At 35.8% G+C, this 23,114-nt stretch overlaps 1 protein-coding gene across 1 annotated transcript in view; it reads right to left on the bottom strand.

Moving 5' to 3' along the window:
- The window catches only part of PGGT1B (protein geranylgeranyltransferase type I subunit beta), a 45,963-nt gene that overhangs the window by 5,896 nt on the left and 16,953 nt on the right, over positions 1-23,114 (bottom strand). The window contains exons 3-7 of the mRNA XM_081132416.1: positions 20,550-20,617; positions 19,224-19,375; positions 17,455-17,587; positions 13,548-13,593; positions 5,668-5,852 (exon numbers count right to left, since the gene is read on the bottom strand). Coding sequence (XP_080988542.1) covers positions 5,668-5,852; positions 13,548-13,593; positions 17,455-17,587; positions 19,224-19,375; positions 20,550-20,617 — 584 coding nt within the window. The remainder of the gene's footprint in view (positions 1-5,667; positions 5,853-13,547; positions 13,594-17,454; positions 17,588-19,223; positions 19,376-20,549; positions 20,618-23,114) is intronic.

The raw sequence follows: 23,114 nt of genomic DNA, 5'->3' as shown, positions 1-23,114 counted from the left end.
AATTTTCAGATATATATCATTTAAATATGCTTTTCTCTAGCTAAGACTCTCAGAGCAAACCTCTGGGGAGTTGAGCACTTAAAAGTAGTCAACCACATGATCTTGTTTATTATTGTATCAAATCTACTCTCCTGATTTCTTGACCCACTCACTGTATCCTTCTTTTGAACCATGCCCACAACCCCTTTTCATCACAACTTCCCCAATCTGTTCAACTTCTTCAGTCATTGAAAAAACTACAATTTTGTCTACCTATATTTTAACTCTTATGATAAGCTTTCGAGCTATTTAAGTTACAAACTGGTAGTAGCTAGAACTAAAAATATTTCATAAAAGAGCAACAAAAATTATTAACCAGATGCTAGAGACAGCTTTGTTTGAGAATAGTAAAAAAAATTACAGCTCTTTAATTAGGAAAGATAAAAGATGAGACAAATATGATTTTAGCATAAAAGTTCTATAGCTTAAAGACTGAGGACATGTACTATTTGTTCTCTCTTAAGATCCCATTAAATAGAAAAAAATAAAGAATAAATCAAAGTGTAAAGAGAAGGGGTGGTAAGCAGTACGCAAGAGAGTTCAAGAAATTTCTGTAAGACACAAAGCATTTGAAAGTGTGTTAATGACTCAGAGAGGCACAGAAGATATCAGTGATTAACGAAAAAGCACTATTTCTCAAAAATAAAAACAAAACCAATAAAAAAATGTTATGATACAAATAAAAAACAAACATATTCATTTTGATTTAATTAATAGAACACAAGGAGAGAATCTTTAGAGTTTTGATGCTGGAAACATTTTCTATCAAGTGGCACACAGATCATTACATAAAAAGAAATTATAATCTTAACACTATACTTGGTTCAGCAAAAAACAATATTTATGTAATCATAATAAGTGATTATTGGTTTTTAAATTTTAGAATCAACCTACAGGTGAAGCATAAAGTATTTTATTGTTTCTGTACAAAATGTGAATGTTATCAAATTTGACATTATAAAAGTAAAGGTAAACTGGCCAAATCAGAAGATAGAAGAGGAGAAAAGGTTCAGAACTAAAAAAGAAAAACAAATACACATACATACAAAACTAGTAACAACTTGCTGAAAAAAAGGAGGCTAAATTTTCATTTTTCATAACTGGGAATTAAAGACAATGTGTAATGGTGATGAGTCAAGAAATCAGCATATTATTTAAAGTTATCCACAAGAATTAAAGTTTTAAAAACTGAAAGTGGTTGAGTTTAGAAAGCTGTCGAAGACTACCAAGGTCATAACAGAACAACCCCAAAGTCAACTTGAAGGGCCTTTACTGGCTAAATATGGGACAATTTGAACATTAAAAAGAACAATGTAATGGATTAAAACATACAAAATATGTTAAAGTTTATGAATGAACGATGATACTGAAAAGGAAAAAAAGCCTAAAACCTAATTATTTTATTGGGAAACTTTAGGGGATGCTAAGGAACCAAACTCACTGTACTGAATGAATATTATTAAAATTAAGAGAAAGAATTAAGTATTTACCTGCCTTTTTCTGCACCAACTATACTTTAGGGTAAATTAATTCGTCTTTATAAAATAATCCTAGTTAATAAATTTAAAAGAAATCATAGAATATTACCATTTTGCAACTCCCAATGACAATGGATTTAAGCAATGATTTTCAATGACTGCTAAAACCTTTCTTTAAAAAGTGATAAGGTTTATACACACCAGCAACAAATAATCCAAAAGAAAATTAAGAAAGCAATTCCATTTACAATGGCATCTAAAAGAATTAAAAATTTAGAACAAAGATGTCCCATGCTCATGGACAGAAAGACAGCAATGTTAAGAAGTCAATACTATACAAAGCAAAGTATAGATTTGAAGCAATCTCTATCAAAATTTCAACAGCCACTGTGGCTCAGTTGGTTGGAGCCTGGTCTTGTGCATCAAAAAGTTTGCTGATTCGATCCCTGATGGGGGTGCATATGGGAGGCAAATCTGTATTTCTCTCATACATTGATGTTTCTCTCCCCGCACCTCCCCGTCTCTCTCTGAAATCTGTAAAACATATCCTCTAGTGAGGATTAAAAAAAAAAAGTCAACAGCCTTTTTTATAAGAAATGGGAAAGCCAAGCCTCAAATTCATATGATATTGCAAGGGGCCCCAAATAATCAAAACAGTCTTAAAAAAATAAAGTTAGAAGACTCATATTTCCTCACTTGAAACTTACTACAATTAAAACAGTATGGTACTGGCATAGGGACAATACACATGGACCAATGGAATAGAACAGAGAGCCTAAAAACAAACCCTCACATATATGGTTAGCTGATTTTCAACAATGGTATCAAGATCATTTAATGGGAGGAAAACAGTCTTTTCAACAAATGGCACTGAGAAAGCTGAATATCCACATGCGAAAGAATGAAGGTGGATCCTTACTTTATATCATATACAAAAATTTACCCCAAATGGATTTAAAACTTAAACCCAAGAGCTAAAACTATAACTGTATTGTACTGTAGGGACTTTAACATTCTACTGACTTTACTGGATGAATCTTCCAGACAAAAAGTCAACCAGGAAATAGTGACTCTAAATGACATGCTAGATCAGATGGATTTAATTGATATTTATAGAACATTTCACCCCAAAGATGCAGAATATACATTCTTTTCAAGTGCACATGGGACACTCTCAAAGACAGACCATGTGTTAGGACACAAAACAAGTCTCTACAAGTTCAGGAAGACTGAAATCATATCAAGCATCTTCTCGGACATTTACACCATGGAATACTATGCAGCTATAAAAAAAGAATCCTTTACCCTTTGAGACAGCATGGTGGGACCTGGAGAGTATTATGCTAAGTGAAATAAACCAGTCAGAGAAAGACAAGTATCACATGATCTTATTCATATGAGGAATCTAATGAACAAAATAAACTGACAAACAAAATAGATCCAAAGACAAAGAAGCATGCAACAGACTGACAAATCTCAGAGGGGAGGCAGGGGTGGATGGGGAGAGATTAACCTAAGAAATTATATGCATATATGCATAACCCATGGACACAGACAATAGTGTGGTGAAGGCTGGGGTGAATACAGGGTGGAGGGGATCAACGGGGGGAAAAAGGAGACATCTGTAATACTTTCAACAATAAAGATAAATTAAAACATAAAAAAAGGAGCTAGAACTATAAAACTGTTAGAAGAAAATTTGGGGATTAAGCTGCATGACATTGTATTTGGCAATGATTTCATGGATATGACAACCAAAAGCACAGATAAGACCAAAAAAAAAAAGGTAAATTGGACTTCATCAAATTAAAAAACTTTTACGTAGCCAAGGACATTATCAACAGAGTGAAAAGGCAACCAGGAAATAGGAGAAAATATTTGCAAGTCATTTATCATGATAAGGGATCAATATCTACAATACATGAAGAATTTGTACAACCCAACAGCAAGAAAACAAACAACCTGATTTAAAAATGTGCAAAAGACTTGAGTAGATATTTCTCCAAAGAAGATACACAGATGGCCAACAAACACATCAAAAGATGCTCGACATCACTATTCATTAGGGAAATGCAAATCAAAACCACAAAATAACACTTCACACCCATTAGGATGGCTATTATTAAAAAAACAACGACGACAGAAAAAACAAGTGTTCATGAGATTGTAAAGAAACTGGTACCCTCATACACTGCTAGTGAGAATGTCAAATGGTGCAGCTGCTATGGAAAAGTCTGGTGGCTCCTCAAAAAGCTAAACATAAAACTACCATATGATCTAGCAATTCCACTCCTAGGTAAATATCCAGAAGAAATGAAAGCAGGAACTTGAACAGACATTTGTATCTAAATGTACCTTTTTTAAAAAATTTAGTTTTGATATAAATGTTGTTCCAGATGTACAACATAGTGATTAGGCATTTATATACCTTACAAAATGATCACACTTGTAAGTCTAGTATCCATCTAACACCATCCACAGTTATTACAATATTATTGACTATATAGCCACCTTAACAATAGCTAAAATGTACAAATGACCCAAATATCTATCAACAGACAGATGGGTACACAAAATATGGTATTTACATAAAATAAATATTTATTACTCAGCCGTAAAAAGGAATGAAATTTTGACATATGATACAACATGGATGGGCTCTGAGAACATTATACTAAGTGAAATAAGCCAGACACAGAAAAACACAAGTCATTTCACTTATAAGACACATCTAGAATAGGCAAATTCATAGAGACAGAAAGTACAACTGAGGTTGGAGGGAGGAAAGAATGGTGATGTAATGAGAGTTATCATTTGATTAGTACAGAGTTTACGTTGAGGATGATGAAAAATTTTTGGGCATAGACAGTGGTAATGGGTTACACAACATTGTGAATGTAATTAATGCCAATGAATTGTACACTTACAAATAGTTAAACTGATAAGTATTACATTATGTAGATTTGACCATCATACAAAAAAGAAAAAAAAAGCTAATGGGGAACTTTATAATGGATAAATCAGGTCTGACAACTCTGGAGACCTTTGCATAAAAGGAGAGACCACCAGAGATGATGCGCCTCCTTCAAGTGATCCACTAGGAAACATATACCATCAATGACTGGCTATTAAAAGAAATTATGGTTGATTTGTAGATGTGATAATAATACTACAGTTCTGTTTTTCAGAAATGATATTTTTGTTTAACAAGTACACTGAAAAATTTTCAAATAATTTAAAACTGGTATCTGGGATTTACCTTAAAATAATACAGGAAGGGGAAAAGTAGTGGGTAGTAAGTAGTATGGATAAAGAAAAGCTGGCTTTGGGATGAAAATTGCTGAGACTGCCTGATGGACGTAGAGGGATTCATTATATACTATTCCCTCTACTTTTGAGCATGTTGAAATTTTCCATAATTAAAAAAATTAAAAATGGTGTGGGAGAGAGGGAGGCGGCTCTTGCCTTCATTTTAAATCATTCTATTTTCCGAATTCATTTCAACCTTATGTATGAATTTTTGTCTAAGAGGAAAAATTAGGAAATTACATAGAAGATGAACATAGACTTTTGCTAGATTCCAGAATATCACAACTAAGTGATACTTTTTAAAGGTGAAAGGCAATTTTAAAAACGAGAAAACCTGTAGGTATTTAGTGGCTAATAACCTTATGGAATTAGATATATCAAAATGTAGTAGAGATGGGGAAAATGTATGAACATACCAACCAATACATTTCTGAAAGTTTACATAAATAAATAAACAATAGAAAACCTTAAATGATTTTTAAAGAAAATGACTTATGGTTTGTCTTTTAAGATTAGTGTCTTCCCATGAAATCTTTACTGGTATGCTTAGACAGATCCCTGCTCTAGGTGGACTACTGGTCAGTTTCAGTAGCAAGTTTTTTTTATATCTACTTTCTTACCTGGGCCACTTGGATTTTATAAGAATGGAAATTTTCAAGTAGTACAACAGATAACTGAATTCTATCAAAAAACCATATAGACACTAGCTTTGCCAGAGCAACAGGAAAAACTTAGTAGCTTAAACTTAATAATATTCAATGAATAGTCATAGACCAAACCCTTTAAACACAGCTGGTATTAACAGAAAGTATACGTTTCTCATTTTTATTATTTCTCTTACCTTTAGAGTTGCTCCCACCCAAAAAGAATAACAGGTGTCTACAGGCTTATTCGGTCTTCCATGATAGCCATTTTGTTGCCTCATTATACACCATCTCTTTATCCTGTTCAATTCTTTTTCTGAAAAAACTTCTTCTAGTTTACCCATGAGACACAGCGATGCAATGCCACAAAAAGTTGATCCTCCTGTTAATCAAAACCACACAATTTGTTACACTTCAAAATAGATGAGTAGGAAAATAATATAAAATGGTTGGGGGAAAAAGGGGTTAAATAATTCTAGACAATAGTAAAATAAAAGTAGCTTAAATTTAAAAAACAATAATTTTAAATAACCACTGAACACTAAAGTCTTCAATACTAATCTGATGAAACAGAAAATAATTTAATATAATTTAAAGCTATAAAAAACATTTTACTTATGAAAACAAGTAAGGCTTAGGGAGACTAAAGAACTTGTTCAAAGTTATATGGTTAATGGCAGAGCTGAAACTAAAACGTAGGACAAACTACTATTCCCTTTCCAGGACTCTACCACCTAAGTCTGATTTTAATTCCCTTAAAGACAGTGTATTACTTATGAATTGAGGTTCCACCTGCCTGAAGCTACAGGCTAATTTTCACATATAACATAAACAAGCTAGAAGATGGTATGCAGATGTGATTCCTAAATGGTTTCTGAAATTTAAGAAAGGAAAGTTTGAGCGAGGATAAGAACGTGTGGGCAGGGGAGAAGAAAACTGTAGCTGGAAGTAGATACACAGTGAGTATCCACTCACCCTGGTAGGCTGAATGATGCCCCCCAATGATATTCAGGTCCTAATCCCTAGAACGTGTGCATGTTACCTTACATGGCAAAAAGGTCTTTGCAAATGTGATTAAGTTCAGGATCTTGAAATGGGGAGATTATCCTGGATCACCTGGGTGGGCCCTAAATATAGCCACAAGTGTCCTCTTAAGAGGGGAGCAGAGGGAGATTAAACTACAGAAAGAGGAACCAATGTGACTATAGAAACAGACTGGAGTGATGTGGCAATAAGTCAAAGAATGCTGGTAGCCACCAGAAGCTGCAAGAGGCAAAGGAACAGATTCTTCCCTGGAGCCTCCAGAAGTAATCAGCCCCCTGACATCTTGATTTTAGCCCTGTAAAATGCAGTTCAGACTTCTGGCCTCCAGAACTGTAAGAGAATACATTTGTGTTGTTTTACATCCCCAAGTTTGCAGTAAAATGTTATAGCAGCAATAGGAAACCAATATGCTTACAAAGGTAAGTACTTTCCTCAGGAAATGAAAACTCAGTACTTTTTCATAAAGAAAAGAAACAACACTTTTCACTGGGACTATTTGTTGTCAACTCCAAACAATTTTAAAACACTTGCATTTCTAATTTATTACAACTTCACTTAGTAATTTTTATTTCAGCTATTTAAATAGATGACAGTTCCTAATATTCCTTATCCTGTAACTTTCCTTTTGGTGACAAATCTTGAATGCATTCTCTGGAAAACTGAACATTTCCTGCAGAACATTTAAGGCAGCTATAACATCAAATGGATTACTGTAAGTAAAAACTATTTAATCTTTAGAATTTTTCCCAGTTAGCTAGGAGATCTATGTTAGTCATGAGTAAATTAAAACAGAAAAGTAAAAAAATTATCATAACCTTTTCGAGTAATTTATAGTAAGCAACTATCAATCTTATTTCCTCTTCAATAACCTGCTAGTTTCAATTTTTCTTTCATGAAAATCTGGCCATGACTTCAGGTATTATATCATTAAACTTAAAGCTTCTAATAGTAATGAAACATTTAATTGCTACTATCTAAATTACTTGTTAGGATTCTTTAAAGCAAACCAGCACAATTCAAAGTAAAAATACTTTTTACTTTGCCCAAATCACCAAATTTTGAAAATATTAATTCCTGAAATTTGGGCTCTGAGTAGTCAAAAACAGTAATTACAAAGTCTATACTTTAAATTAAAATTCATTTACCAAAATTTACTCCTAAAAGGTTGTTTCACATAAAATTCTAAAAAAAAATTAATTAGTTTCAAAAACCTGGATTAAAAGCAGTATGTTAGACATAAAAACAGCAAGAAACACAGTAACATCTTAACAATAAGTAAATTAAGAAATATTATAAAATAGCAGGCATAAGAACTCAAATAGAATATCCTCTGGGGGGGCTAAATAGGATTAGATCAACAATTCCTACAAGTTTCAAAAAACTTCAAGAATATTACATTATTATATTCAAGTATAATACAAGAACTGCTTCTCATAGTAATGATCTGAATTTATCAAGAAAAGGTTAAACTGTGTTCATTATGCCTAGGTTGTAGATGGTATGAAAATAACCTTCCTTATCAGAGGTATATAAAAGGAAAACTATTAACGCACATACAAATAAGAGAAAGATTTCCACCTGAAATTGCTAAAAGTTTGCCACCTAAAGTGATATGCTTCAGTTATATGAATAATTAATGGAAGCACAATATCTCAGTAATAAAATATCACAGGAAGGGACCATAGAGGTTCTCTTTTAACAGCCTTCTTCAGTTCTTCCAGGTGCACGCTAATGGTGTTCCTGACTCGAGTTTTTCATGCTATAATTTATTTATATTTTAAAAGTGTAACACAGTTATAAGTTAACTTATTGTTCCCATAAGGTTTTACAGCTCAATCCTAAGCATTCTCTTAATATTTATTTGTATATATCAAATTATCTGAAAGAATCCATGTGCTCTGAAATGTGTAATTTAAGATGGTCAACTAAGACATAGCTAGAGGTAAAGTAGAAAGCTAAATACTTTCGTCACATAAATAAGTACACCATTTTACATTTCAATATCACACAAAAAGGGTTAAGTGAGGTAAATTCAAAGAAGTTGAATGCTTAGATGAAATTAGGCCAAAGAGAGTTTATTACTTTTCTTTTCAATTAAAACCAGGTATTTTAAAAGAATCATAGAATCAAATTATCTAACTTTTACGTTTATATTATGCATCCTGAGAAAAAATAGTTTTAATCCTAGCAAAGCAGGTAAATCCAATTCTTCCCAAACACATGAACTGTACTATCATAAGAGAATCACTAGGATAAATCGAATCATCACATGATCATGGCCTAGAATGATATAACGTGCCTGTTTAGCTTTCGTGATAAGTGGGCTCCATGCTAAGCAGTAGTTTGAGAAGATCAGATGAATTAAAAAAACAAAACAAAACAAAAAACAATGTATTAAATAACATTTAGACTGCAGAATTAGAAAGAAAAGCACATTAAGAAACTTGATTATTACCAAACTGTAGCAGAAGTACATTATCACAAATTCAGCCTTTTCAGCTTTGAAATGCAGAGTGCAATGCAGGATAACCAATTCATTAAATATTTACTGAACAACTACAACATACAAGGGCATATGGATAAGACATGAACAAGACACAAGTTACAACTTAGCAGAGAAGATCAAGTAAACCAAGCTTAGTACCATAAAAATGGTATGAACCAAGTATTACAGAAATATAGAAAAAGGAGATACTGCTCAGGGCTTGGGAAGTGGGGGCGGGGGAAACAACAGATAATGAAAGATTTTCAGAAAATATGATGCTGGAACCCGGCACAGAAAGATGGGTAAAACTCTGAAGGTTAAGAAAAGGGAAACAAAAGGCAGGTGGAGGGGAAGCATCTCAGGCAAAAAAAAAAAAAAAGAGTACTAGCAAAATCCAGAGGTGAAGAGGCATGGAGGAACATTGGAGAACATATTCTCTCTACAGTCTATAATAAATTCTCGGCGTAAAATGGCAATAATTATTGCAGTGGTTTTGTACTGTAATAACTTGGCTATGCTAGAACTTCCAGTATGGCCTGAAGTTGGAGAAATCTATAAAATTGTAAGGTGGAAGTAAAGCAGCATCCAATGCCCTGGCTATTTTCAGGGGCAATAAGAGACACAGGCAGAGGTGCTGGCAGATCCTGTTAATCTCCTTCCACATACTTGGAATCCAAGTTTTTCTTACTTCTTGTCCTTGTGACACCGGGCCCATAAATGGATGCAGAGCAATAGCCCTCCACAGACTCCTCCACCACAGTCACACTCTGGCAGCTGCATGTGTCTGGCTTTCCAGATTCCCCTGCAAGGTCTCACCTGTTCACCTGTGCCCGTGCTTCAGGAGAGCTTTTCAGTGACTTTCCCCTGATCGACCAACTACTCCTTTCAGACCCTGACTCCTCCTCCATCTTCTCCAATGCTGTAAAATCTTATTCCTGTACTAAATCCTTATTCTTTAATATTCATAGTGGTTTTGCTTCTCTGATTGAATCTAATACAAAGATGACCACTCTCAGAGGGCTGGTGTGAGGATTAAATGAGACTAAATGGTAGCTGGCACAGAGCAGCAGTTAATAAAAAAAATTCTCTTCCTTTTCGTCTGTAGATCAATCACCAAAACTGGTGACTTATGGGGGACAACTGGTGTGACTAGCAAATTTTTAAAAAAAGACAGAACAAGAGATTAAACACCCAAAATTCTGCATTTCTGGCTTCTCTGGTAGTAGTTCCACATTCCTGAATAACAAGGATAGGCACGGGAGGAAGACGAGGAGAGGAATGGTTTAAACACGAGCAGCTTGGGATGCTGAAGAGATAGCAAGGAGGAAAAGCCTGGCAGGCAGAGAGAAAGGGCTATGCAGCCCGGAAACAATAGCACATGTTTGGAAACATAGTTTGGATGCCATCAACACAGGGATGATTGATAAAGAACCATCTGTTGGTTCATTTGTCTGTGCGCCACATGTGTTACAGGGGTGGGGATACGACAGTGAATAGGACAGGCCCAAATCTCTGTTCTCATGAGTCTTACATTACATGAAGAGACAGTGAACAAACAGCTAAAATATAAGTGATATGGAGAAAAATAAAGCCAGAAAGGGGGACAGGGAACAGGGTTTGCATATGTGGTTGGTTTGCGATTCTAAATAGGGGGTATGTGGGTGGTTTGCAATTTTAAGTAGGGGGCTTATCCAAAAATATCACATGAACCAAGACCTAAAGGATGTGAAATAAAGCCAGGTGTATGCTAGGGTCGGGGGTGGAGGAGTCTATACAAAAAACAGCAAGTACAAGGGCCCCGAGATGTAGAAAGGTACACTGCCCAAAGATAAGAAGAAAGTGGAGCTGAGGTAAAGAGGTCAGAGGAAGAAACGAAAATGGTGAAGGAGCCAGAAACAACTGGTCAGGAAGCAGGACAAGAGGAATGTAGTATTTCAAAAAAGGAGAGGTTAATAGCTTCAAATGCTTCAGTAAAGAGAAGATAAGAAATGAGAAAGAGATGCTGGATTTGAAACAAAGATCACTCAGAACTGTAAGAGAGAAACTTCCTAAGTCGCTGAAGGCTCATACAGAAAATTAAAGAATGAGCCATTTTTGTGGAAGGGCAAATGGTATATTTGGACCACTATTCTGAAGAGATTAACAAGAGAAACTCGCCCTCTAAGGAATAGGCCCATGCCTTTCTGTTCCCCTCTTTGTTCCCCCGGGAGTTTTTGCCTTTCTCTCTCCTAAGCTCCAGGAGCATGTCTTCTACTTCTATAAACTGTTTCCTGAGCCTTCGCTGCCCAGCTGTCTCACTTTTACTACACCTCTGTAACTTTTTTTTTTTTAATATATCTTTATTGATTTCAGAAAGAGGAAAGGAGAGGGAGAGAGAGACAGAAACATCAATGATGAGAGAGTCACTGATCAAGCCCACAACCCAGGCATGTGCCCTGACCGGGAATTGAACCCTGATCGCCTGGACCCTAGGTCGACGCTCAACCGCTGAGCCACGCCTGGCCGGGCACCTCTGTAACTTTCTAAGTAAACCTTCTCTTATAATTTGAAAGAAAAAAAAAGAACAATAGAAAGAAGAGAAGGGAATGTACAATGACTTCACAGGTGACCAAACTGCAGGACTACTATTTAGGAGGAGGTTTTACTTACCAGTAGAGGGACAAAATGAGACAGGGGAGGAAGGCTATACCAAAGTCCTCCAGAACAGTTCTTCTCAGCCTATCTAACCTCAGAGCACAAAAAGAACAAGAGTATCTGATATTCGTAGGACATACTGAGCTGTACTGAGGAGGGTGCTCTTGGCCAGAGGCCACCTTACCAGGGGCTCCAGACACCCAGGTCCTGCTTGGCTGCCCCAATGGCTGACAGAGCAATAGCTTGGCACACCTAGAAACCATTTATGGTAAATCAATGTACTGCAGCACTCTGATTAGGAAGCCCTCCTCTAGGGCTTTAGGCCTCAAACCTACCATGTCAAATTTAGAGATATAAGAAGGATGTAAGCTTTTTGGCATGAATCACAGTCCATCACTGATGATCTTGATGGGTACAATCCTAGGCAAGTCATACTGACTCAAAATTACTACTTGTGTGACATAACAAGATTTTTTTTCCTGACAGGACCCCTCTCTGTTTCACATCCCATCCCACAGAAGGTAATCTCAATTTCTTGGGAACAACAGTGTCTGTCCCATAGGTCTCCTATACTGGTAAGGTGCCTCCTCAGCCAGAGTGCCCATTAACACCCTTTACAACAGTGAGCACCAGACCCTGTCTCAGAAATTCTTATAGATGCCAGATTTCCTCTTTGTGCAACTACAAGTATATCCTTCCTTACCAAGCAGTGATGACAAGTGACATAATTGCTATTGCCAGCTTGCCCCACTGCTAATCTCATATAAACTTAGGCACACACAAGAATTATGGTGTCCTAATTACCATATGGCCTTGGAGGAAAATCCAAGACAGTCTTCTATACAGTCCTTAGTGCTACACACTACAAAAACCTACATCGAAAGAGGGAGTAAAGATGTGAGAGAGTGAAAAGATACCTAATAGGACAAGGTTCCAGGGGAAATATAAGGATATGGGATCGAAGAATATATGTTAAATATATCTTTTTATATATGTTTTATAGTTTACAATCCACTTTACCTCGTATCTCTTATAATCCTAATAACAACCTTAAAATAAAAAGATACAATTATTTCTACTCTGTTGATGAGGAAGTCCTTAGAGATACTAAGTGAGGAGCCAAGATCACACAACTAGTGTCAGGGATGAGACCTGAAAACTGACTCTTTCTACTGTATCACACTGGCAGGGGGATGGACACAACAGGTGAGCACAAAAAAACCCTGCTGTGATGAAGAGGAAATAAGGAGTTCACTCAGAGAGACTGCTTGATTTGGCCTCTTTTTTTTTTTTTTAAAAAAAAGAAGCATGGAAGCTTATTCACTTGTGTGTGGAAATATTCAATTCAGGCTATTGATGTGCTGACAAACTAAGTTGACTATTATCTCTCTATTCTGGGTCTGCCAAAAGTGGGGGAAAATGTGAAGGAGAGATTTTATCAATGTATATACTGAACATACACTGAGGCAAAATGTTTTATGACTATGACTTAGGATAATTAGACTGATGAAGGTAAATAAAAAAATCTTTCCTTTCTTCACAAATTCACTGAATCATGTTTAACATTCGTGTTTAACATTCTAGCCTTTCAGCATTATGCCAAAGAAGAAAACTTGCTATTTTCTAACAATATCTTAAGAAATCATACTAAAATATTTTCATGCAGCTAACATTTGAGAAGATTACTAGAAAATATTGCATGAAAATTCTGGTCTGAATAATTTATAAATGATTACTGACCTAGAAGAGGTTCAAACTGGCACAACAGTGTCAAAAGAGAGAAGTAGGAAAGAAGATGGTCAGGCTGCACCAAGGGCTGAGACAAACTTCTGAGGTCCTCCAGGTTGAAGATACCATGATGTTATTTGAAGAAACAAAAGAAACTACAGGTTCATTTATTTTAAGATGCCTTACCATGAGATTCAAGTCCAGCTCCCTGTGCCAACCCATTGTCATAGGACTGAAAAAGAAAAATATTGTTTGGTTTAACAGGGAAATAATAATAAGTAAGCTGTCATTATACTAATTTTTGTCTTTTGATCTAATTTTATTTCTCCTTTATATCTCCAAAATATGCGTTCTTTTCCACAAAGAAGTAGATGCAGGCATTTTTTAGTACCTGCTCTTGTCTTATTCACCACACCAAATGACTAAATGCATACATTATGCACATTCTGAAAATACACTGTTCAAAGATGGCACCTCCATATTCAATTTCTACCCAATAAAAAGACCCAACTCTTACCCTCTCCCACTTGCAAGAACATATGAGTTTAAGATTTTATAGTCAAAAAACATTATAAACACAAAACAAATCTATTCTGAGGCTTTTAGGTAGCTAGGATAATGGTGCCTGCCTAAAATTTAATCTCCCCATATCCTACAAAATCAAAACAATACAACTATATAAAAAGAAACCCTTAGCAAAGCTGGAAGACATGCTCAAGCTTCAAATTACCTGTCTATAGAAAAAGAAACATCAAATCTCAGCAAGTCATCTCTCACACTCCTGACACTTTTGCAGAGAGCAAGGGCAATCTGAAAAATTGTTAGGAAGTGAGAGGAGGGGAGCTAGTGGCAGGTCTGAGATTGATCTAAACTCACTACCTGAAAGAGACAGTCCACCCTAAGTGTGAAACATAGGCAATCCTTGCTTTGCACAGTTCCAATATGTACAAACTTAAGGTGTCATGGCTTAAATAACATAATATGACTCAAATTTCAGTAACCACAGTGCATTAACTATGAGCAATTGCATAAAATACAAACTTGCTGCTAGCCCCTCAGTCCACAAATCACTACATAAATAACAGACATGCATCATGACAAGTGACTGATCACATCAACCTTTTCAAAATCTGTTAGTAATTTGTTACTACATGTTATTCAGTTCATGCAGAGGCAGCAAGTGTGTGGTTTTCTCTTTCTTAGTGATAAAACTACATGACAATTTACAAAAAGGCATAATAGCCAAAAGATGTTATGACAGTGGCCACCAAAAATGAAACTGCAGTAAAGCAAAGCATTAACACTGGAAGTGAAACTGAGATCAAACATAGTTATAGAAAAAATAGCTGATCGTGGGAATGCTGACAGTGCTACAGTCAGAAGAACTAAGTAAAGGCAAAATATCTACATGTGTGAAGAAAGTGGTCATGTTGAAAAGAATGAAGATATTCTAGAAATTGGTGCTGGCAAAAAACTTCACATAAAAGGAGCTCTCAGAGATATACAACAATGAAAATGCAAAGGATAAAATGTTGGAAACTGATACAAACTTATAAAGAAAAATGGTCATTTACCAAGACAGAAAAGATGCTTGCTCCATATTGGAATTTATATGAGAAGAAGCAAAGCACTGTCCAAACTCCTCTTGATAAATTTTTTTTTTACAAAGAAAACACTTTAATTCTCAATCTTGCTAATATTTTAAATTATAGTGTACTAAATAAATACTGGTTTATACATTTATAACTGACAGTAAAAGTTTTTACGTTTTAAAAAAACCTGTTAAAGTCATAGAACAATTTTAATTTTTCCTACTGATGAGTAAGATCGCTTTGTATCACCTCAGTTTGCATGATCATTATAGTCTGACACTCTCACGCAAAGCAAGAACTGCCTGAACAGAAAGTTCTGGTAAAACTGGGCACTGACTTCAGGGAAGGGAGTTAAGAGTATGCCAGTCGAGGTGGCAGTGTGCAAAGGAAAACTCAAAAGAGCAAAACTTAGAGGCCTGGGAAACAAGAAAACCTCTCTCCTACCAGAAAATCATAGAACTCACAACCCTTTCCCTATCACCAAAAAAATAAAAGCAGCAAGCTAGGCACTTCTTAAATACAGTATTTTGAATATATACCCTCAGGCTCTAAACAAAAAGCATCATTCTGGATAATGAAGCTCTGTTTGCCAGTGCCAGAGAAGGAAGTTACAAATGAAAAGAGGAAGATTAAAATGACCCTTGTGATACTGGATTGAAATCTGAGGTATTAGGATGGAATCCTGGTTTCTAATACATAGATAGATACAGAAATAGATATAGATGCATGTAAGGGGGTATCTGTGTATAGATGCATACATTTCTTAGCTCTGCCTTCTGAGAAAGGGGCTAGAAGTAATGATATCCCAACACCAATTAGTAAGCACATGCAGTGCCCCAATCCTGGTTTCTAAACATCACCCTCCAATAAGAAGAACCATGGCTTCTTGAAGAAATGACTCAGTCCAGAGCTGAGGCTGGAAGTGTAAAAGATGAACCTGGAAATGTCTTGTGACAGAAAGCAAGGAGATGCTCAAAGGATGAAGGGGCTATGTCAAAAGGAAAAGAGCCTGCTGAAGGCGTTCTCACTGGCCAAATCTGGGACAACCTGAGCATCAAAAGACATGATGAAAACAGATAATAACCTTGAATAAAACAAGAATCTAGAGTCCACAGTGAAATACAGATAGATAAATAGAGGCAAAGGAAAAGCTTTTGCTAACAGAATTTCAACTGATAATTACAGAATGAATGACAGAGCTAGAAAATCCTCAAATGCATACTGACACTAGTGGATAAAAGTTCGATGATGGACAGAGTAGTTACAGTCTCCAAATATCTCATAACTAGATACTGAATGATTACAAAGGGAAAAATACTAACATTACAGAGAAAAATTTGGCATACACTAACTTAACCAAGCACTCAAAATTAACATCACCAGTAAATAAGCAAATCAACATCTGTACCTCCAAATCCAATGCACCAAGAACACAGTATTTTTCTGTAGTATTCATGCCAAAATGCATATCACCCATCCTTTTATATAACATAAATCTCTTTTCCTTTTAAAACTCCTTTATAGGTTTGTTTTTCCTGCCTTCGCAGGCTTTTTAAAATTTGTGCTATTGCACCTTCTATAAACTGATTCACATGCACACATTAAGTTAAAAATAATTTCATTTCTTTAAGAACTTACATTTTCACTTTGAAATACTAATAAAAGTTGAATTAACAGTCTAAAATATTCTTATAAAATTAAAAATTTCATATTTGGAAAGTAATAAACCTGGGAAACAGCACTTCTATTTCTCCAGTTTTACATAGAGACTAAAAAGTAGAGCAAAAGATAATTCTAGCTGAGACTAAGATTTCCTTACTGCTGTCGATAAAAAAAATTAAGTTGTGTTGTGTGAAAGAATAACATATCTACTTGATATTCTCATTAAAATAAACCTTAGATTAAAAAAAAATTACTAGGAAAACAAAAGTGACTAAAAGAATCTATTGTCAGCCCCGTTAATCTTGTTACACTTGGGTCTTGCAAGTCAAAATGGTTTAAGGAACTCACACCTCATGTGTAATATAGGAATAATCTCACCAAGGATGCCATAATTTTCCATTATGCTTGGCCAAAGGTTCCCCACTGGTCCCTGCTCAGATAGACTATCAATACTTGTCTTTGAGATTTTACTGTTTTTTTCTGCTTCTAAGGCAGACCAATCTCTTTCTGAAAAAGACATTGTGTCTTTAGGTACAATCAGATCAGATGCTGGAAGTGATGAGGAATGCATTAAACTGAAGCTCCAATATACCAACAATAATAACATTTAAAAAAATCAATTTAGTCCTGGCTGGTGTGGTTCAGTTGGTTGAGTGTCATTCCATGCCCAGGTTTGATTCCAGGTCAGGGCACATGCCTGGGTAGTGGGCTGGATTCCCAGTAGGGGGTGTGCAAGAGGCAGCCAATAGAGGTTTCCTCCTCTCTATCTTCCACCTCTCTCTAAAATCAATAAAAACGTATATATTTTTTAAAAATGTCAATTTAGCAACATAACTCACCATACTTCTCCTAATATAGTTGATGGCTTTTTTCATATCCATGCCAGACCAGTTGTTGAGCATATAGCAAATACAGGAAGCACAGTATACAAATCGCATGTCATTTTCACTGCCTTCGGGTACTGCACAAAAACTGAAAATAGCAGCAATATGATTTACTGTTAACACTGTACTATAGTTTTTTAATTTTTTTGCAGAGGGGCTAGAAACACCTACTTCATGTCTTTACTCACAGAAAAATCTCACAAATATGGATTTAAAAATCTAAGACTGGATTTAAAAACCATATACTACTTGCATTGTTCAATAAAGAAAAGGTCTCTTAACTTGAATAATATAAAACTATCTCTAAATTATTACTCCAAAGTTCTCATTTCTCGGTAGTTTTACATACTACCACAGTTACTCCTCCCAGATGCCACCATTCAGAGTAAATTTGCTCTAAGCCAGAAACAGCTATGGCATATTGCCTTGAGAATTAATGGCAAAAAAAGTAGCAGGTAAAACCTGGGACCTACTGGGTAGTAAGAAATTCCCAAACCCAAGTTTTGTTATGCGGAGCTTCTTCTAACTAATTGTGTGTGTGTGTGTGTGTGTATACATACATATATATATAAAACAATTAGTTGGTCATAGTGTTTTAACTTAATTTTTTACTTATTTAATTAGTTTTAGAGAGGTAATCGTCTGTGTCTCTTATCTATTCCTTTGTTTATAAATAAGGATGAGATAGCAGTAAACAAAGACTGTGCTGAAGTATTAAGAAATTAGTCACATGTACCTGCTGAGGTAAATATTTAGTACTATAGTATTTCCAATTAATGTCGATTTATATGTCAACATTAATTTTCACCTCATCAAGAGCAGTATTTTTAAAATACTGACAGAAAAATAGAGATAATAGTGGATGGGACACAGAAATAACAACATAGCAGGATTTGCTGGCAAAGTCTTTTCTTTGGACAGTATCACTACTGCTTTATCACCTGCTGGGCTTTAAAAAGTTTCATCTTAGCCATAGCTGGTTTGGCTCAGTGGTTAGAACGTTGGCCTGCAGATCGAAGGGTCCCCGGTTAGGTTCCAGCCAAGGGCATGTACCTCAGTTGCAGGCTCAATCCCCGGCCCCAACAGGGGCTCGTGTGGGAGATAAGCAATCTGTATGTCTCTGTCACAACGATGCTTCTCTCTCTCTGTCTCTGCCCCACCCCCCCGCCCCTCTGAAAAGCAATGGAAAAAATATCCTCGGGTGAGGATTAAACAAAAAAAAGTTTCACCTTAAAACTGTAGGAAAATTTTCTTTAGTTAGACACACCACATGAACCATCAAATATTAATGAACTATTTAACTTCTTTTTATATCCTTTAAAAATATCAAGAAAACTACCCACACTAGAATGTAATACTCAATGCTCATCCCTTTCTCCTCCTATCACTATGTCTTTAGATATAAAAGTTTGGACTAATAAGAATTTATGATAGCCTTGGCCAGGGTGGCTCAGTTGGTTGGAACATCATCTCATGCATCAAAAGGTCATTGGTTCCATTCCTGGTCAGGGTACATACCCAGGTTTCAGGTTCGATGCCGGGTCAGGCACGTGCGGAGACAACCAATTGATATTTCTCTCTCTCTCTCCCTTCCTCTCTAAGATAAATTTAAAAAAAAAGAACTTCGATAAACTCTGAAGTTCTAGTATAGTAGTATATTCATTTCTTTAGTTTCAAAAGACTTTTCTTAAAAAAATTTAAAAAGAAGAAAGGATGACCCATACCTTCCATCTTCTAGCTGAAGGGCTCTCAAGCCTGCTAAGCAAGCTTCTTTATTTACTCGGCTTAGGTCGTCTCCAAGAATAACTAAACATGAAAGGCCCGTGTAGGTCATTGCTATGTGGCCACTGTCATAAGGATGAGCTGTTCCAGGATTCTGAATTCAAAATTAATATAATGTTAATTAGTAAAATGAAATAAAACGTTATTTCATTGAAAATTTTTAGTAAATAGGTAAAATTAAAACATTGTCTATACTAATTTGTATAGATATCTGATTGAGAAAAACAAACATCAACTTTATATACATTCATATATTGCGAATTTTTTCTTATAGATTCCCTGCTAAAAGCAATGGGCACACATGGTTGAAGACACCTTGGCAAATTCATGACTGTGACATAAGCAAGGTGGTCTATAGCTTAAGGCAGAGGAAAAAAGTTAAAGCAGTGCCTCTACCAAATCACGACACCTTCTCCAAAATCACTGGTATTTATTCCAAAATTTTGAAGCAGATTATAGCAAAACTGGCAGCATGCCATTTACCTTCAAATTGCAACTGAATATAAACCTTGACCTTACTCAATGTAACCAGATAGTAGCTTGTAACCATTACATAAGCAAGCTGACTTCATCAAGGAAATAGTTTCTATTTTGTGAAACCTCTTTTGACAAAATGATGAAGCTTTTCCATGCTTTCTACTGTAGAAAAATATTGGTATTCTTTGCACAGATGAAACATCTATAAAAGCTTGTTCTGGGTCTGCTTTGAAGAAAAAAGCTCCTCACTGTGTTAGGCCTCACTGCTTTCTACACCTGCATGTGCTGATACCAAAGCCTCTGGTTATAACCCTAAAGGTATTCTGCCTATTGCCACAAAGGCCAACAAATTTGTCACTACTTAGGTCTTTAATTACTGCCCTAGCAAGAGTTCTTTTATTACTAAGAAATGAGAACCAAATGTAAAGTCCTTCTCTAACACACACAAGTTTATGGGCTTCTTGAAAAACAAGTATCAAGCACTTGACTGCTTTATTTTCATTTTCTCCAAGAAATCACCAATAATTTACACACACACAGGACAGTAAGAGAGACATAGTTTTTTGTGACAACAGGAATTTCTGTGTATATGTATTGTGCATTCTTCCAGGAATTAAGGTGGGTATAGCTTTCCCTTAAAGAGTTCAGTTCATAATATGCATTACTAGACACTATTTAGCTATACTGAAACCTGGAAGCTTGGTTCTTTCTTAGTATCCTTTCTTAGTATCCTTTCTCATGAAAATGTCCCCACCTCCCTTCTCCTTCCTCCTGACCCAAACAGAACTGACCTTTGATGGATTGAATGGAATACCCAGGTATGAAGAGCCTCGGAAACCACAGCGATTTAGATTTGATCCTACGAAATAAAAACATGGACTTAAAGTATCCCTTACTTTTGCACAGGTGCTAAAGAAGTTCAATTACACAATCTTTCAGAGACAGTATTTTAGTACCAAAGCTTTGTCACTATCTCCAATTTTCATACAAGCTAATGTCGAATGCTTACTATGTGCCAGGTCTCTCCCAAGATGCTTTATGGAAATTTTCTCATTTAATTTCTAAACCAGTCAGAACAAAAATAATGATTTTCTACCAAGTGCCTTTAGTTTACAACCCACCTCATTATGTACAAAATGCTTTCATACTTTTCCTATCTGACCATTTTTCATGTAATCAACATATTTCAATCCCTCATTCTACAGAACTGAAAGCAAAAACCCAGAAGTTAAGTGACACGTTCAAAGTAATTGTTGGTTAGTAACATAAAAGGATCTAGAATCCTAACTTCCCATCCAGTGTCTTTTTCCTTTAACCCACTGTTTCTTTACAGGGGAGGAAGCTAAAGGTATAAACTGATCTATAGTCAAAGAAAATATACGTACTTTGTATTTTAGTATTATAGAAAGACCTCATTCTGAGTCCAATAACCCACTTTGCTTTGAGGTATATAGAACACTATAGGTCAGCACTTAGTTTCTACTCATTCAAAATGCTTACTCACATAAACTTTTTTCTATCTAATATTTTTCATTTTTCAGGAAGTCAATGGACTATAACTGGGAACTTAAGAATATAGTTACATTCATGAAAAGGGAACTCTTGTGCACTGTTCGTGGGAATGTTAAGTGGTACAGCTACTATGGAAAACAGTATGGAGGTTCCTAAAAAATTTAAAAATAGAACTATCACATGATTCAGTAATCCCACTTCTGGATATATACCCAAAGAAAATGACATCACTACCTCAAAAGAGATATCTGTGCTCTCATTTTCCCAGCAGCATTATTCACAATAACCAGGACAGGGAAACAACCTAAATACCCACCAACAGAAGAATGGATAAAGAAAATGTGTCTCACACACACACACACACACACACACACACGAATATTATTCAGCCATCAAAAAGGAAATCCTGCCTTTTATGACAATATGGTTGGGCCCTGAGGGCATTATGCTAAGTAAAATAAGTCAGAGTAAGACAAATATTGTTCTTTCTTATATGTAAAATATAAAAAAGATGAAATTGCCCTAGCTGGTTTGGCTCAGTGGTTAGAGCATCTGCCTGTGGATTAAAGGGTCCCAGGGTTGATTCCAGCCAAGGGCATGTACCTCAGTTGCTGGCTTGATCCCTAGCCCCGGTTGGGGCAACTGCAGGAGACAACCAATCAATGTCTCTCTCTGGCATCGATGTTTCTCTCTCTCTCTCTCCCCCTTCCACTCTCTCTGAAGAGCAATGAAAAAAATACTGAGTGAGGATTAGAAGAAAAAAAAAAAGCTGAAATCATAGAAATAGTTGATAGTGGTTTTCAGGGACCGGGGGGGGGGGGGGGGGGGGGGGGAGAAGTGGGGAGATGTTGACCAAAGCATACACACTTATAAGACAAATTCTGGGAATCTAATGTACAGCATGGCAACTATAGTTAACAATACTGTACTGTATACTTGAAAGCTGTTAAAAGAGTAGGTCTTAAATGTTATTACCACACAGACACAAAAAGAGGTAATTATGTGAGGGGATAGAGGTGTTAACTAACCTTATGTGGTAATCATACTGTAACATATACATGTATCAAATCACCAGTTGTACTCCTTAAACTTACATGTTATATGTCAGTGATATCTCAATAAAGCTGGAATAAAGTAAATTTTTAAAAATAAAAAATGGTCACACCATGGTAAGAAAATAATTATGGTTTTGAGCATAATGGCTTGGGTTGCTGTGCTACATTTACACAATGGAATACTATGCAGCTGTAAAAAAGAAGGGACTCTTACCCCTTGAGACAGCATGGAGGGACGGGACCTCGAGAATATTATGCTAAGCGAAATAAGCCAGAGAAAGGAAAATATCACATGATCTCACTTATCTGTGAGAAATAAATTGAAGAACAAAATAGGTCCAGAGACATGGAAGCATAGAACAGACTGATGAATCTCAGAGGGAAAGGGGGAGGTGGGGCAGGAAAAGATTAACCAAAGAATTTATACGCATATATGCATAACCCATGGACACAGACAATAGTGTGGTGAAGGCCTGCGGTGGGGAGGGAGCTGGGTGGAGAGGGGTAATGGGGGGAAAATGAGGGGCATCTGTAATACTCTCAATAAAAAAGATAATTTTTAAAAAAAATTATGGTTTTGATAGCTATTAGAAAATGAGCATGATAGATGTATTAGGTAGGAATGTAGTATGAACAAGCTAGACATGAGTAGCTAATAAAAAATGAAGTCGATTTAAAAATAGGCTCTGATCTGAGGAACTAGCTTCATATCTCTTACGACTGGTACATTACTAATTCATAATAACTGGTTTTTACTCTTCTATTCTTTAAATCAGGTACTGCTCTCTA

Source organism: Miniopterus schreibersii, assembly GCF_964146895.1.
Source record: "Miniopterus schreibersii genome assembly, chromosome: 3".
Lineage (NCBI taxonomy): Eukaryota > Metazoa > Chordata > Mammalia > Chiroptera > Miniopteridae > Miniopterus > Miniopterus schreibersii.
The sequence above is the reverse complement of the archived record's forward strand: the minus strand, read 5'-3'. Positions and strand labels throughout refer to the sequence as shown.